The 18,318-nt window shown below is 45.6% G+C and overlaps 1 protein-coding gene across 6 annotated transcripts in view; it reads right to left on the bottom strand.

Moving 5' to 3' along the window:
- Positions 1–9,321: 9,321 nt before the first annotated feature.
- The window catches only part of LOC116950497 (agrin-like), a 111,688-nt gene continuing 102,691 nt past the window's right edge, over positions 9,322–18,318 (bottom strand). For 4 of the 6 annotated variants that reach the window (XM_032968296.2, XM_032968297.2, XM_032968293.2 and 1 more), the window contains 5 exons: positions 17,417–17,440; positions 16,486–16,518; positions 15,678–15,902; positions 15,009–15,112; positions 9,322–14,077 (listed from right to left, as the gene is read on the bottom strand). In XM_032968296.2, coding sequence (XP_032824187.2) covers positions 13,920–14,077; positions 15,009–15,112; positions 15,678–15,902; positions 16,486–16,518; positions 17,417–17,440 — 544 coding nt within the window. In that variant the 3' untranslated portion in view covers positions 9,322–13,919. The remainder of the gene's footprint in view (positions 14,078–15,008; positions 15,113–15,677; positions 15,903–16,485; positions 16,519–17,416; positions 17,441–18,318) is intronic. The other 2 variants (XM_032968298.2, XM_032968299.2) reach the window with 2 other exon arrangements.

Genomic DNA, 18,318 nt, shown 5'->3' on the forward strand with positions numbered 1-18,318 from the left:
GGCTTTGCTTCTGCCACAATGTGACCAGTCTGTTCGAGGCAATCGGAATCGCCTGTAACCAGAATGAGTGTCGCCTCTTCATTGACAGCTCATCCAGGAACCTCAAAGCCGTGCTGCTCCATAATGGTGTTGAGGAGTAGCCTGATGGCGTCATGTGACGGGGATTGTAAAGGGGTACTTAAGGGGGACCCCGTGACGTAACGGGGGTCGTTGTGGGAGCCCGGGCTAAGGAGCAGCTAAGGGGGGGTCTCTCCCGCTCGTGACCGGACGAAGTTGGCTTCACCCCCGTCCCGAGTTCGACAAGTGGGAGAGTCGTCGGGATAACCGAGGAGAAGGCTCGAGGAAGTCCGTGAGAGCCGGCTAGGGAGAAGTGGGGTGCTGCTCTCACTCGGTCGGACGGAGTTGGCTGAACCCCCGTTCCGACTCGGGTGAGAGAGCCCAAGGGAATAGCCGAGGCTAGGGACAAGAGTAGAGCCGAGGTCCAAGGGAAGGGCCGAGGGTAGTGTGCACCTACCTCTGGTGTGAGTTAGTGTGTTTAATGACAGTATTAATAAACCGGCGTAAGCCCTTACCTGAAACTCCGAGTCCGCGTGGTTCTCGGTGCACCGCAAAGAGGATTACAACAGCATCAAGACGTTGCTGGACGCCTTGAAGTATCATGAGTATGGCTGGGAGGTCATCGGAGACTTCAAAATGGTGGCATTCCTGATGGCTCTCCATGGCGATTTTACCAAGTTTCCTTGCTATCTTTGCCTTTGGGACAGCAGGGACACCAAGGCGCACTACTACAGCCGGGACTGGCCACAGCGAACCGAGTTCTCTGTGGGGAGGAACAACGTCAAGTGGGAGCCACTGCTGGACCCCCAGAAGGTGCTGATGCCACCACTGCACATCAAATTGGGCCTAATGAAACAATTTGTCAGAGCTGTAGATAAGGAGTCGGCAGCCTTCATGTACCTTCAAGACTTATTCCCTAAGCTGTCTGAGGCAAAGGTCAAAGCCGGTGTCTTCGTCGGACCACAGATAAAGAAGATCCTGGAGTGCAATTAATTCCCCAAGAAGCTCACTAGTAAGGAGAAAGCGGCTTGGAACAGCTTTGTCGCAGTGGTTCGTGGCTTCCTGGGCAATCACAAGGTCTAAAACTATGTGGAGCTGGTTGAGACTCTGGTGAAGAACTACGGCACAATGGGCTGTCGGATGTCCCTCAAAGTCCAAATCCTTGCTGCTCATCGTGATACATTTAAGGAGAACATGGGATCAGCCCGTTCTGAGACCATCAATTCGCCGCATATCAAAGCATCCAATTTAATCGTGGGCGGCTGTTGCGGATTCAAACGCAGGATATAAACAGGGCTAAGCCGGGATAATGTTTGGATGGGTGACCACTACGCATAAAACAGGTTATCAGGCTGCTGTGGGGCCGTCCATAAATGACGTCACACGATTTTGGACGATTTCTGACCCCCCCCCCCCCTCGTTACACGGTGTCACAAAAAGTCAGACCACCCCTCTATGACGTGACAAAGCTCTGCCCCCTCCCCCCCCAAAAAATGCTTCAAATCGCTTTAAACTATTGTCATTGTAGTGCGTATTTAATGTGGCGCTGCACTCTGATGTCGTAAGAGAAAACATTTATTAAAAAGCCTATTTAATTAAGTAGAACGTGTTGTCTATATTTATTTAAAGTTGCGCATTTTGATGTGACGTCACATTTCTCAAACACCCCCCCCCCTGGTTACACATCGTCACGTCTGACCCCCCCCCCAGGTGCGTGACGTCATTTATGGACGGCCCCTGTTGGCATATCATTTATTTGCCGTGCTGTAATTCAAGATGCGCTTCTGCGGCCGTCTGGAACGCTCTTCCTTGCGATATTAGGAAGCCACTGGAGCTGTGCACGTCTCAATCTAAATTGAAAACTCATTCACTCGAGAACGGTGTTTGTGCGTTCAGATTGTTGTCGTTCCCCCGTGCCTCCGATTAACAACGGTTGGCTACGTACGGTGCGAGAAAAGTTCAACATACGTACATATCCCTTTCCGTCTTCCACAAGCCGTCCCATCGATGTTACCCATTGTCACCACGAGGCCACTCGTCGTGCCAACGCGTAGAGATCGTCGATTAAAAGGCGCTTTATAAGTGGAACTAGCTTTACTACCCGGCTTCGCCCGGGACTTGGATTCACCAATTCCGGCCGCCTTTGTCTCCTCAGTGGCGATGTTCACGCACCACACCAGTTACTCGTTTGAGGCTGAGTCGACCTAGGGGAGGCCCAGGACCGGTTGAAATAATCGTCACCGGTGGTGGCCGTGAGCGGGAATCGAACTCAGGTCACCGGGTCAATAGCGCAGCGCGCTAACCACTACACTACAATGCGTTACGCTTCCACGTGCGCGGGTCACATGACAGATTTGACGTCACAGCTCACTTGCCGTGCAAAAAAATTATGCATTATTGAGCTCCCCCCCCCCTCCAAAAAAGTGTATTTTTATAATGTTTGCATGGTGTACAGTCTGGAAAGTACCCACATGGCAAATTTCAAGTTTGTTGCATGTCGGCAAGTACGCTAAACATTTTGAACAGACACACATAATCACAACTTTGCCTTTTATATATATGGAGATTCATGGGCCGTCCATAAATGACGTCACACGATTTTGGACGATTTTTGACCCCCCCCCCCCTCGTCGCACGGTGTCACATAAAGTCAGACCCCCACTCAAATATGACGTTACAAAGCTCTGCCCCCCCCAAACCATATTTCCATTTTGAAAATAAAACATGTTTCAAATCGCTTTAAACTATTGTCATTGTAGTGCGTATTTAATGTGGCGCTGCACTCTGATGTAGGAGTGTTGTTAGAACAATTCGTGTTGTTACAACAATTCTATATTTATATTCTTAGTTTTTTCGGTAAAGTCACGTTGAAGAGAAAAACAACAAAATAACAAAATATATATAAAACAATAAAAAATTCTCACGACGTTTCGACCATAACTCAAACGGTCATCATCAGGTGTGTCGGTTTGCATAAATTTATTTTGAAAACGGCATGTTTATTTATATATATAAAAAAATAACGTTTGCGTCACGCGCAACGATGGCAGTTTGCCAGGACTAGTCCATCTATTTTTTGAAAAGAGGAGGGGGGAGACGAAATTTGTTTTTATGTATGCTGTCTGAAAGGCACTGTAAGCGTGAACAATCAATCAAGAACTGAAATGATTTATCAAATCTTTCCAATGATTGCTAAGATAGAATCCATCTTCTCGGTTGAAATTGTCTCTGTGTTTGTATATGTGGATAGCCTCATGAACGAATCTCTCATGGAAGCCAGATGGCTTACAAAGAACCTCCGTCTTGGAAAAGTCAATGGCATGTGAGCCTACTGAATTAGAACAATGATCTGCTACGGCCGAGGTGTTGGTCCTACCGTGTTTAAGGTCTGCTTTATGTTCACGAATGCGGTCCGAGATATGGCGTTTGGTTTCTCCAATGTAACTACTACCACAGAGGCAACTTAGTTTGTAGACACCAGGGTATTGTATGTCCGGAATCACATCTTTTACAGACGGAACCAGATCACGGATTTTATGTAATGTGTTGAAACGGACCTGGATCTTGTGTTTATTCAAGATTTTGGAGATCTTTTTTGTGATCCCAGCAATGTAGGGTAAAGTGATGGTTTTGAAAGGCTCCTCAAGAGGGTTCTTCTTCATGGTTTGAGTGATAGCTTTGCGGATTGTATAGTCGGAGTAACCATTAGCCCTAAGAGCTTGGTGTACGTGCTTGAGTTCACTGCTTATGTGTTCCTGGTCGGATATGCATTGGGCTCTATAATACAGAGTCTTGATGAGAGAATTCTTCTGTGATGGATGGTGGTGGGAATCCGGTTTCAGATAAGCATCCGTATGGGTAGCTTTCCTGTAGACAGAGTGGCTCATTGAACCATCAGGTCTCTTTTTAATTAGGACATCCAAAAAAGGTATCTTGCCATCTATTTCGACTTCCATGGTAAATCTGATGGCTGGGTGTATGGAATTGATGTGGTCGAAGAATTGGTCTAGAGCAGGCCGGCCATGTGGCCAGATGACAAAAGTGTCATCCACGTACCTCTTCCATAAGGTTGGGCGCAGAGTGGCAGTCTGGATGGCGTCAGTCTCAAATTTCTCCATGAAAATGTTAGCTATAACTGGAGAAAGGGGGGAGCCCATTGGGGTGCCCTCAGTTTGTTTGTAGAAAGTTCCATTCCAAGTGAAGTATGTATTGGTTAAACAGTGTCTCACCAGGGGGGGTACCTCAGTGTTTAGTCCTTGATGAACCAAGTCTTCAATGATTGCAATGGTGTCAGGTACAGGAACCTTGGTGAATAAGGAAACTACATCAAAACTGACAAGCAGGTCGTCTGGGGACAGGGAAATACCCTTGATTGTTGATACCAGGTGAGTAGAATTTTGTACCGCAGAGGTGGTCTTTCCAGTGAAAGGACGCAGGATTTCAGACAAAAAAAACGAGCTAGTTTGTAGGTGGGGGAGCTGATAGTAGAGACTATGGGACGAAGAGGTGTATCAACTTTATGTATTTTTGGTAAGCCGTATAATCTTGGTGGCCTGGCAGCAGAAGGTTTCAACGAAAACTGTTTAGATTGATCAATTAATGCGGTTGAATCAACAGCCTCGTCACACAAACCAACAAAATAATTTCGGATTCAACCGCATTAATTGATCAATCTAAACAGTTTTCGTTGAAACCTTCTGCTGCCAGGCCACCAAGATTATACGGCTTACCAAAAATACATAAAGTTGATACACCTCTTCGTCCCATAGTCTCTACTATCAGCTCCCCCACCTACAAACTAGCTCGTTTTTTTTGTCTGAAATCCTGCGTCCTTTCACTGGAAAGACCACCTCTGCGGTACAAAATTCTACTCACCTGGTATCAACAATCAAGGGTATTTCCCTGTCCCCAGACGACCTGCTTGTCAGTTTTGATGTAGTTTCCTTATTCACCAAGGTTCCTGTACCTGACACCATTGCAATCATTGAAGACTTGGTTCATCAAGGACTAAACACTGAGGTACCCCCCCTGGTGAGACACTGTTTAACCAATACATACTTCACTTGGAATGGAACTTTCTACAAACAAACTGAGGGCACCCCAATGGGCTCGCTCCCCCCTTTCTCCAGTTATAGCTAACATTTTCATGGAGAAATTTGAGACTGACGCCATCCAGACTGCCACTCTGCGCCCAACCTTATGGAAGAGGTACGTGGATGACACTTTTGTCATCTGGCCACATGGCCGGCCTGCTCTAGACCAATTCTTCGACCACATCAATTCCATACACCCAGCCATCAGATTTACCATGGAAGTCGAAATAGATGGCAAGATACCTTTTTTGGATGTCCTAATTAAAAAGAGACCTGATGGTTCAATGAGCCACTCTGTCTACAGGAAAGCTACCCATACGGATGCTTATCTGAAACCGGATTCCCACCACCATCCATCACAGAAGAATTCTCTCATCAAGACTCTGTATCATAGAGCCCAATGCATATCCGACCAGGAACACATAAGCAGTGAACTCAAGCACGTACACCAAGCTCTTAGGGCTAATGGTTACTCCGACTATACAATCCGCAAAGCTATCACTCAAACCATGAAGAAGAACCCTCTTGAGGAGCCTTTCAAAACCATCACTTTACCCTACATTGCTGGGATCACAAAAAAGATCTCCAAAATCTTGAATAAACACAAGATCCAGGTCCGTTTCAACACATTACATAAAATCCGTGATCTGGTTCCGTCTGTAAAAGATGTGATTCCGGACATACAATACCCTGGTGTCTACAAACTAAGTTGCCTCTGTGGTAGTAGTTACATTGGAGAAACCAAACGCCATATCTCGGACCGCATTCGTGAACATAAAGCAGACCTTAAACACGGTAGGACCAACACCTCGGCCGTAGCAGATCATTGTTCTAATTCAGTAGGCTCACATGCCATTGACTTTTCCAAGACGGAGGTTCTTTGTAAGCCATCTGGCTTCCATGAGAGATTCGTTCATGAGGCTATCCACATATACAAACACAGAGACAATTTCAACCGAGAAGATGGATTCTATCTTAGCAATCATTGGAAAGATTTGATAAATCATTTCAGTTCTTGATTGATTGTTCACGCTTACAGTGCCTTTCAGACAGCATACATAAAAACAAATTTCGTCTCCCCCCTCCTCTTTTCAAAAAATAGATGGACTAGTCCTGGCAAACTGCCATCGTTGCGCGTGACGCAAACGTTATTTTTTTATATATATAAATAAACATGCCGTTTTCAAAATAAATTTATGCAAACCGACACACCTGATGATGACCGTTTGAGTTATGGTCGAAACGTCGTGAGAATTTTTTATTGTTTTATATATATTTTGTTATTTTGTTGTTTTTCTCTTCAACGTGACTTTACCGAAAAAACTAAGAATATGAATTACTGCAGTCACGAAAGCTTTAAATCAAAATTCTATATTTATTTAAAGTTGCGCATTTTGATGTGACGTCACATTTCTCAAACCCCCACCCCTCGTCAAACATCGTCACAAATGTCTGCCCCCCCCCCAGGTGCGTGACGTCATTTATGGACGGCCCCAAATATTAAATGCTTATCGTGTGCCTGCAGTTACTTATTAATGGTTGCTTCAGACCCGTTCGGTCTGCAAGTTACACGTGCACATAATGTTGTGGTTCAGCAGAAAATCGCGTGAAAGTCACGGAAGTTGCGTTAGAAGGTGCGATTTAATTACGTACCGAAAAAAATTCACTAAATCTACCAACACAATAATGGATGAAAAATGCCCTCCATTTACGCGTAGAGGATGACCCCGAGAAAAGTAATCTTATACCCTAACGTGAATGGATCCATCCAGTCACGTTGGGAAATCTTGTCACTTATCAATCAATCCACTGTGACTGTATTGGTGTTACACCACTGCCAACAACACATCGGCACCATCAAATAATCGTGCGTGCCCCCTGCCACGACATCAGACGCCTCCGTGTGGGCATATTAATGTCGTACGACATACAAACCTGCCTCTCATAAACTAAAAACTATTTTTAATTTGACCAGGTAAGGCCCACTGAGCTATATAGCTTTTTTTCTGAAGCGACTTGACCACAAATGATCCCTCAACGAAGTGGCTTATCATCATGTGGAAATTTATAGCAGCCAAATAGACTTGATTTGAAGCTTTCGTGACTGCAGGCATTACTCTTTGATTTTTTGGTAAAGTCACGAATAAATAAGAAATAATAAAATAAAATAATAACGTACGACGTTTCGGTTGCAACACAAGTAGCCATCATCAGGTACAGAAGAGCTAAATTTGGGAGAGAGGGGAAACACATAACCTCAGATGTATATACAGACACCCAAGTAGGGGTAACTGACACAGATACAACAGGGGACACAGAGAGAGAAGCACACCAGACAAACAGGGTTTAGCAAAATTTTTGGAACCATGTAAAGCAACACAGACGGTCGGTCAAAACACAATTAACGCGTAGTCCGGTTGACCACGTTATTTCAAAGATTGCTAAATTGCAAGTTAAGTATGAAACTCAAAATACAGACCACACACACACACAGGCATCCATGCTAAACCCTGTTTGTCTGGTATGCTTCTCTCTTTGTGTCCCCTGTTGTATCTGTGTTAGTTCCCCCTACTTGGGTGTCTGTATATACATCTGAGGTTATGTGTTTCCCCTCTCTCCCAAATTGAGCTCTTCTGTACCTGATGATGGCTGCTTGTGTTGCAACCGAAACGTCGTACGCTATTATGTTATTTTATTATTTCTTATTTATACGTGACTTTACCGAAAAAAACTACGAGTAGCAGCCAAATACTTTAAACGCGTGACGTTGATTCTAAACGTAGAGGGAAAAACCGGAGCGCCCATAAAAAAAAAAATCAACGCGACCACGGAGAGAACATGCAAACTCCAAATATACAGGCATCAGGGTCGAGATCGAGCCAACAACCTCCTGTATGCCAGGCGAGGTAGTTAACATCTCGCCAGGTCACCTGTAGTTCTGGGATATCTCCTTCCACGAGCTGTCTTCTAACACGTGGTGGATGCACCGGTCTGAAATAATTCCGATAGGATTCTTCATCACCATAACTTGATGTGTGGAGCAAGAAATAACGCTCACAGTTTCCTGTACATAAACCGACTTGCTGTACGTACTGCCCTCTACATGTATTATGTTATCCAACTCGTGCCGAATATTATAATTAAACTGTTTTACCCTAAACCAAGCTAAAAAAAACCTCTGCCAGCTCATATCTACAAGATAAGCATTTTTGTTTTTAGGGTGTCATATTCCTTTACGCAACGGTAATTTTTCATTCCGTTCGTTCGTTTCTCAGTCCGCTTGTCCTGGTGAGGGTCATAGCTACAGACTCGAGCTCTTCCCGGGGAATTCCCAGGTGTTCGCATGAATGATAAACATTAATGATTTAAGACGAAACATAATTTTCATTCGCTGAGAATTTAAGTCACTCAGACACAATGGACTGCGCCAGCTCCCTCTCTGGACGAGGCACTTAACCTTTGCCCTTTCAGTCTGGCGCGACAAGTTTAGCTTGGCAGTAGCTGGTGCAGCCTTTCGATCGTGGCCACGAGATCGATTGCAAGGGCGCTCTTTAAATTAAATGCCTCTTACGGTGACCCCGGCCATCCCCACCGACCCCATCGGCCCCATGAGACCCGGTCGCGTATTTATAGAACCCTGTGTGGTGCACACATTTAATCTACAACTCAAAGGGACCGCTTAATAATTCAAAAAGGGCACGCGTACATCACGACTACAATGTTAAATTGCCGTCCTTCCTGCTAGCGTGAAAATATGGGGCGATGCACGTCGGGGTTCGTTGACTCGAACCAGTGGCAGAAATTCCAGATTCCTGTAGAGGGGTGCCGGGGGGTTGTTATCGTGTTGGGGGCCCCTCTTGTCTATTTAATTCCTTCCCTTGACTCTTTTACCACGGCCACCACCACCACCACCCAAAATGGATGCCGAACTCTCTGTTGTAATTCGCCTTGGAAATTTAAGTTTTAGTTTTGTATGTATGTTGAAATTCTTACACACCGTACGTAGTCAACCGTGCTAATCGGATGCGCTACATACGGAATTGTGAAGATAAAAAAAAAACATTTAATTTCTCGCACATAACTCCGAGGGATATATAATATACAATCGCATATTGTATTACAAAAAAACCAGAGACACGTTTGAGACAACAAAAACCACAGGTAGACCGGACACAATAGAGGGCCTATATGTTATGGAAAGGTCCTTCTGTATTCACGAATGCCTCCTCCACATACACGCGCGCACAGCGAGCCCAATGGCCCAATGGGCTCGCTCGTACAGCGGAACATTTACACATTCATTAATCATGCACGGAGAAGGTTTGTACACAATTTCACCAAGCGGAAAGAACCCCCACTCCTAAGGGTTAGTTACTAATTCAAGCCTAAATGTCGCACCGTGTCCTCAAATGACAACAACAAACGAACACCAACAAAAATATCATCGCCGTGTATTAAATTAATTCTTACACACTGGCATCGGTAAAGTTAATGATTTTATAATCCGCGTGTATCGCATTTTCCACGATGGGTGATCCATTATTCACTCAGTAAGCTTGAAGTCTATTTTTAAAAGTCAAGTTTAACCAATTCCTTTTTCCGAGTTCTCGCGCGTGCGCAGAAATTTTAGAGCCACTGGGAAGATTATTTTAACTCTACTCGACAAAAGTAGCCTGCTGGCAACCTACTTGCTGTTACCACCCGTGTCTATTCTTCCCTGCGGGTTAGCATCCCACTAGAGTCACGGTTCCAATTTTTGTGCGATCCCACGAACCTCGGATTCAAGTTGCTGGTTTACAGCGGTGCAAGACAGCACCGTCGGCACCCATCCCAACAAAAAAGTGTCGCCTACAAAATGATGCTTGTTACTTGGGCCAAAATTCCTATCTCCTACACCAACATTCGTGGCGTTTACTCTGACTGCTGGTCACATAGACCTGCAGTCTGACCTGTCAACGTGCTCCATGCAAGCTAAATTGGTATACGAACGCTTGCAACGAGTCGCATTAATTTAATTCGTTTTTGTTGTAGTTGTTGTTTTAAAACAAGGTCTCAACAGTCCGAACAGTCCATGCCACTTTGCCCATCACAGGGAGCAACTTCTCCGTATTCAAACCGCCTCTGCGAACCATTCTGTACCACGTCGTTACTCATTAGACAGGGCACTCTACCAATCCATTGGTGGCAAACGCACACCTTTCATACCACAGATACAGTGCGGGTGTTGACCTATGACGTTAATGTGATATTTATATCTGCGTACATAAATGAATACGTAGATGTATTTCTTTTAAAAAAAAGTATCTTGTTATACCCGCACACCAGCGTCTATATTCTTGACCTGTGAACTTTGAAGGGCATTCTTTAGGCTGGCTAAACCCCCCCCCCCCCAAAGGTGAGTTCTCTGGTCCATTTAAAGTTAATTTAAAGCATCAATAAAAAAAAATCATATACAAAAAGTTAAAAAAATAAATATACTGTAATGCAAGCATGAAAAATGGCATTTATACTCAATCAAAATTAAACCACATTCAATATAACATGGAAATAATTTTCATTGTTCGCTTTTCACGAAAAACAACGATGCACCCTTTTCTAGTTGCAACTCACGTCGGACGGCTCAAGATACGCAGCCTATGCGTGTCTACAACACACCGCTCGTTATTTTGACTTGCTCTCCTTCGCAGTTGGCTGAGCACAGACCCAAAGTCCTGACAACACGGCAACAGACAAGGCAACTAAAACTCAGAAGGATAATCATACAGATAAGAATGAAGCACGTTTGTTGCAACGAGCAAGGCTATACAAAATTCGGAAATGAGATGATGGGAGGGAGTTTGAGCAGGGCAGGGAGGGAATAAAAATAAATGTTGCGTGACGCATCTTTGTGTCTGAACAAAGTATGGGCGAGATTAAACAATCTGCCGGCACGATGTTGATGCGTACCATAATCGAACGATTTTTTTTTTCTCATCTTACACAGGAATGAGCCTCAAAGATGATTGTCTGGAAATATTATTGCCGGGTCTATTTGACGTTGGCTTTTTTTTTCGCACTCGGGAGGAAATTCGTGTTCATGGGTAAAAAAAGCTACACACGGAGACGCTTAAACTATGCTGTCAGGAACCCGCTTGCTGCACTGCCCAGATTAGTTCGGAAATGGCTTAAGATTGCTTGAATGCCTCCGCTGAATGTCACGTTGGTTTAACGTGTGGTCGACGGTCTTAGGCGGTGTTTCCGCAATTGTATGCCGGGCGTTCTTTGAATTTTCACTTGTACAAGCTAAATCTTGACTTAAAGCTTTCGTGACTGCAGGAATTTATATTATTTGGGTCTTTCGGTAAAGTCACGTAGATAGGTTCAAAGAAAATAACAAAAAAACAACGAACCTATCTACGTGACTTTACCGAAAGACCCAAAGAATTTGTACAAGCTAGTTTAACACGTTGTGGGCTTTCGCAACGAATATCATCAATAATATTTTTTTGGGGTTAGATCTTGTAAAATATGTGTCGTTAAACCCGCCACCACCCGACAGCCAATTAGTAAGATTTGTCACGTAAACAGAACATGCCAATTCGTTTCTAGTGCAGCACACTGGGGTCTTGGAGAGCAAATCCACAACATTTACAATCTCATTGGTTCCCATTATTTAAGATGCCTCAAGAAAAGTCACGTGACCTTTTTTCAGGCGTTTTCATGAAACAATACTTAAATATTCTTGAATACTTTCGCTTTTCGATTTAAAGGTTTATAATAGAGGATGTATTGTGATTTTTCGCTGCATCCAAGTTTGGTATCCATGAAGGTTTGTTTCCCCCACAAAGGCAGTGAATGTTTAGGTGACAAACACACCCGCCGAGCGGTTTATGGGCAACAAAGCGCGTGGAACAGAATAAGCACAGTGAGTTTGGCCCAGTAATTTTCTTTTTCCAGCATTTATCAGTTTCCACAAATCTCCCAATGTTTTGGCAGCGTTTAATGTCACCCCGCAAATTCGTCAGGTCACGTCTCTCTTAAATGTCTCTCTCAAAGCACTAGTATCCTCCCCTTCCTGGATTCCAAGTCACAAAGAACATCTTACTGCAATTTAGGTTTGATGCATTTCCACCTGCGGCCACAGAGGATCATGAACGGAGGTCCAGCAAGTCCTGCCAAATGTAAGTGGCCAAACAAACATCGAAGACACACGGCAGCGGCCTATTTGGCCGAGGAAAACAGAGCACTATACTTGGAGAACAGAGAATGTGGATAACTCAAGCGGTGATGGTTTAGCTGCTATTGGACTGATCAATGGGCACTGCGGTGGCGAGATGTTAACTTCCTTGCCTGGCATACAGGAGATCGTAGATTCGATCCTGACCATGATGCCTGTATATTTGGAGTTTGCATGTTCTCCCCGTGGTCATGTGGATTTTTCTCCGCGTTCTCCGGTTTTTCCCTCCATATTCAAGATACATGCGTTTCGAGTATTTGGCTGATATAATTTTCCACGTAGCCAGGTCGCTTCTGAAAAACAGCTATATAGCTCAGTGGGCCTTACCTGATCAAATAAAAAAAATCAGTTTTAGTTTATAGTTTAGTTGAGGTAAAGGACCTCGCGCCATGAGACCTTTAGTCGATATGAGCAGCACCGATTCTTCTCTCAAATGTGAACGATAGGCCTCCAAAGTGAAGCTGCCCAAAGGAAATAGCGCCACCATCACTGATACTATACAATACAATTTGCAATAAAATTTGGATTGGCCTGGCGTCAAAATGCGACCGCATCTCAGGACCACTGTTAAAGCATTCATAGTAAGAGGTTGACGATGGATAATGTAAAAAAAAGAATGAATAAAATTAAGTCACCACATTATTCCACAACGAAAAACGAATTTGAAGACATTTCGTATTTCAAGAGTGCAAATAAAGCACAACATTCCGAGGCGACCTGCACAAGTTAAAGTTGGACAGTTATTTTAAACCAATGTTTTCTCTTTAAAGTGCCAAATTACATTTCTAAACGTCACAAAATGGTACGATAGCCTTTGGAAAAGATCGGTGACTTTACGCAGTGGAATTTTTTTCATCACAATGATGATAAAAATAAATGTCGACTACGATGTTAAACATTAAATCTTTGATAACACTTATATCAATTGCCGATTACACAATACTGTAATTATGAGTCATTATATTTTTTATTTATTAATATAATAACCTGTCTGAACATGACCAAACCTTGCAGACGCATTTAATAAAATACCATATATTCACTCGTTTCGGTTCAAGCGGTAACTTTGCCGCAAGCCTTGAAGCCAAGAGGCTCCCTTAAAGCTGCACATACATCTGTAGTGTCCTCCCTCCTATTTCCCCACGAAGAAAACATTAACCGACAGCGGAAGTCACGGCGCGTCGCAAAAAACCACGGCTCACGTGTTGGTGAACCCCAAGAAAAAGCCGCCCTGCAAACGGGCCACAACAACCGCAGGGCTGCGCGAATCGCCTCGGTGGCCGCTCCGACGCGACGTGACGATGCTTTCAAACGAACGCACGACAAAAGCGCAAGCTCTTTCACGGCCGCGCCGCCTCCCCCGTCCTCTCCCTTGCCCGTCAAAACCGTCGCGTCAAGCTCGGCATCGGTTCGAGCGAGAGTCGCATCGGAATCAACGGCGGGGGACGAAGCTTCGCGAGGTCGAGGCGCCGAGGAACGGCGCGGCGCCCTGGTGACCGCGGTGGCAATGGCGGTGGTAGCAGCGGAGGTGGCAGTCCGTGGACGGCGGTTGCTCACTTCCCCGTGCAGTGCGAGATCTTGGGCTTGTTGACGGCGTCCGCCTCGATGTGCAGCTCCTTGAGGTCGACCACCATGTCGCGGATGCAGCCCACGAAGCCTGTGCTGTAGGCCTTGGGCAGACGCAGGTTCTGGGGAGGCTTCCTCATGCCGCCTGCGTCGGTGGGTCGTGGAATTAATAATTATTATCAATGAACTACTTTATTATTAAATAATCATCAGTACGTTAGTGATCATTTATGAGGGCCCATGCCATGCAGGTCATTTTGACCATACTTCACGCTGGTTCGTGTGGGTTGGTGAAACGGTGAGCGCCCAGGACCCAATCAGGTACCACTCGCCTGCTGATTTCGGCCATGGGTCGGGAATCACCCACTCCCACCAAATATTCTTAGTTCTAGTAAAGCATTACGAATAATTTGAAGCCCTTTGTCAAGATACCCGCTTGATCTAGGCATGCTCACTTCTCGTGGGGGCGCACATGGGGTGGGGGTTGTTTTTTTTCTGCCACGCCGGTCACAGCGAGAGTCGGCATTTACTACAATGCCCAGGAAAGAAATCAGCTCGATTTTCAAATCAGATCACGACCGTGAATCACAGACAGATCCTCGAACGTCAAAAGGGAGGTACATTTGTTACACGCCGAAACCAAACGGTCACGACGTTATACCCGCTTGTAATTTCAATCAGTTCGACATGAAGTTAAGGCGGCCGTAGAACCAGGAGGCGAGATGTTAACTACCTCGACTGGTATGTAACAGATCGTGGGTTGGATCCCTACCATGATGCTTGCTGTATATTTGGAGTTTGTGTGCCTCTCTCCCCCGTGGTGGCATGGATTTTTCACCGGGTTCTCCAGTTTTTCATTTCGCATTCAGAATCAACGTGCGTTTTGAGCATTTGGCTGCTATACATTTCCACGTGATAAGCCACTTTATTAAGCTATCGTTTGCGGCCAGGTCGCTTCTGGAAAGGAACTACATAGCTCAATGGGCCTTAGCTAGTAAAATAAAAAGTTTGGTTTTAGTTTAGCTTCGGAGGCATCACCGTCCTTAGGCTATTCATGGTGCGTGCTGCGCACTCACCCAGCCAAAAGGTGCCGTCCGTGTCAAGCAGCGTGGCTTTGAACGGCGACGTGGCCATCACCGCCGCCTCGTTGTCCACCTGCAGGGAGCCCTCACGCTTGTCCCTGCCCCGCGTACGCACAGGAAACTCATCAGAAAAGATAACCAGTAATAATGAACAATTATGATAATAGCCCCTTGATTAATTTCATACAGCCTTGTCATCGTCATTCGTGCAAATGGCATCTCTCACAATCACATCTCTTCTATCGTAGGGCTTCTGATGCCGACGCAGAGCAACAACTACAATTTCACATTCAGGTGGTCAAACCAGACAACCGCGTCAGGAGCAGCGGAGTGAATCGCCGCGATGTTCCTTTCGTATTTGCGGATCGGGGGATTGCGTGGTTATACGTTGTACGGTCTGTTCCGGACGACCACAATCACACACTACCGGAGGGTTTTCATTTTTCCATTTGTGCATCACGATCGGCGAGCAGGAACCACAGACACGAGCTGGAGGGCTGCCGGTCGGCGAGCCGGCGCCACCGACAATTGCTGGTCTCGTGATGTCGGCGCCGACTTCGCGATCGGAATGCGCCCGAGAAAGGAACACAAAATGATAAAGAAGCCCCCCCCCCCCCCCCCCAAAAAAAGGACCACACGTGAACCCGGATCAAATCACAATACCTGACGGCCTTGATCCGCACCCATCTGCTGGTGTTCACCATGACGGTGGAGGTGAGGGTCACGGATCGCGAGCCCAGGTCGTAGGTCATCTGGATGTAGCCATTGACGATGGCGATGGCCAGATAGTCGGCGCGCTCCGTCCCCTTCCCCACCCACAGGATGAGGCCTTGCGTCGCGTCCGTACGCACGCTCATCTCGAAGTAGTTTGATTTCTGGGCCTTGTCACTGGAGGAAGGGGGTTCATGCATGGGGGGGGGGGGGGGGGGGGATTGAGTTTTGAATCGCGTTCACGAATTTATTCGTGAAAAGGAGTTCGTCAAAACTGTGGCTGTTTTTGTGGAGGTTTCCGTTGGTACGGAAATGGCCAAACATTAACACATTTCGACCAACAGCAATCAGGGTTGATTGATGACCCAGCACTCGCCGATTTACTTTGGTCACTCACTAGTGGTCAGTCACTTCCTTATAACTATTCTGGTGCTATTACCATGGTTACCATCAACTTCATTCGTCGATTCCTCCACGCATGTTCAGGGCTCAGTCCACCAGACTGACATTTTCACAGTGGGGGGAAACGTCTGGAACCAGCCCGACTGGCTGCCTTGTTACCAGTCACTTTCGGAGGGAAAGTCCAACTATAAATGACACAAACCGCATGCATTCATCGCATGCGGTACTTTTGTTGGTTGAAATCAAAGTAGATGACGGCGGTGATGATGGCGGATGATGATTATGATGACAGCGGTGGTGACAGGAAATGACACGGTCATGCGAATGGGACGGGCGCCAAGGTGGGGAGCTAACTCACCTCTGGTCTGCTGCATAGTCCGTGAAATCGAGACTTAAGAGGAAAGAGAGAAATTATTGATTTGAAGCTTTCGTGATGCATCAGAGAGCCGGACAAGCGAGGCTTGTCCGGCTCTCTGATGCGTCTGCCGGTCGTGCCACGTGCCGCCCGCCGTATTGTTCCGACGTTTCGCCCCGCGTGCTGGGAGCTTCTTCAGGAACTGAATTCCGATGAAGCCGAAGAAAACTAAACTTATTAAACTAAAATTAGTTTTTACTTTACCAGGTAAGGCCCACTGAGCTATATAACGCTCTTTTTCAGAAGCGACCTGGCCACATATTATAGCCTCAACAAAATGGCTTTTCGTTTGGAAATTTAGAGCAGCCAAATACTCTGAACGCACGTTGATTCTAAATGTGGAGGGGAAAACCGGAGGACCCGGAGAAAAAATCCGCGCAGCCACGGAGAGAGCGCAAACTCTACATATCACAGGCGTCAGGGTCGAGAGAGAGAGAGAGAGATAACATCTCGCCACCCCGGCGCCCATTTGGTAGCTTTATCCCAACACGTGTTGCTGTGATGTGGATGTTGTTACGTACGCGCCCAGCTTGCTCATGCTCATCGCTCCGGAATAATTTCTCTCTCCTCTGTGGTACTTTCGGAAAAGTCATCACACGTAGGTAGAAAAAAGAATAGATCACGACGTTTCGATCGCAACACAAGCACTCGTCATCAGGTGAAACAACCACGGCAAGAAAACTGCTGACGACGATTGCTTGTGTTGCGATCGAAACGTCGTGATCTATTATTTTTTCTACCTACGTGATGACTTTACCGAGTTTTTTTGAGCCACGGAACTGAGAATTCCGCGATGAGCAAAACCGCGCTTTGTCGTGCGTGCGCGCGGGCAGGCGTGCATTGGCGTGAGTCGGCGATGGTGAGGGATACTCACTCGGGGACCTCGTTCATCGCGTGGCTTGCGTGCGGAGAAAGAGACAACGGGGCAATATCATTACCGGGTCAGGTGATAGGCCCGACCGTTTATTTTCCGCAGGAGAGTGGTAAGAACCCTGGGTGGGCCGAGTGCTTTTGATATTAAAATCAGAATCTTCCTTTTTAGACTGGAGGAGGAATCCAACGAGCTATGGAATCTCTTTTTCGCAGATGTCTAGTCGGGGGCAACTCATAAAGTTACAACAACAAAACGACGCAAAAATACGATAGCAGTGCAAAGTATAGGAAATGTAAGCAAATCGCTACAAACATGCGTAAAGCGTAGGAAGTACACCAGACAAAATTGTATAAGTACACCAATTTCCAAGCTCGGGAAAGGCAGCAAAACAACGAGCAAGGACGGTCCCAGACCACACCAAGACAATGTCACAGTCCCTCAATAAAAAAAAAATCAGACGGAGTGGCACCAAATATAAAATTGCGCTCCCGTGTAGCCTGTAGCACATCTAGCGATAAACGCGTTTTGCTGGGTGTACGAGTGTGAATAATAATAATTATTATATCTAAACTAGCCTTTTGCCCGTCCTAGGACAGAAGCTGTAATATTTACGAAAAAAATTGAGCCGAGTAATAATAGTATCTTGTGTAAATTTAATGGCAGTGAATCTTGCACGAGAGAATGTCATCAAACACTACACTGCATTTCACTGCAGCACTGTACTTAACTGACGTTAAATTGAAGATGCACATTCACGTTTTCTTGTGTGATTATAAATATTTATAGGAATTGTTGCACGTAAAATTTTTTTTCTTAACTTAAAAAAATTAAAACCTCGGTATATGATATTTTGCGTGAATCTCTTGTGCTGTATTAATGGCAGCGATTACTGCACAAAACTA

The sequence above is a fragment of the Petromyzon marinus genome, chromosome 39 (genome assembly GCF_048934315.1).
Source record: "Petromyzon marinus isolate PM22_M1 ecotype Great Lakes invasive population chromosome 39, UKy_Petmar_22M1.pri1.0, whole genome shotgun sequence".
In the NCBI taxonomy this organism is placed as follows: domain Eukaryota; kingdom Metazoa; phylum Chordata; class Hyperoartia; order Petromyzontiformes; family Petromyzontidae; genus Petromyzon; species Petromyzon marinus.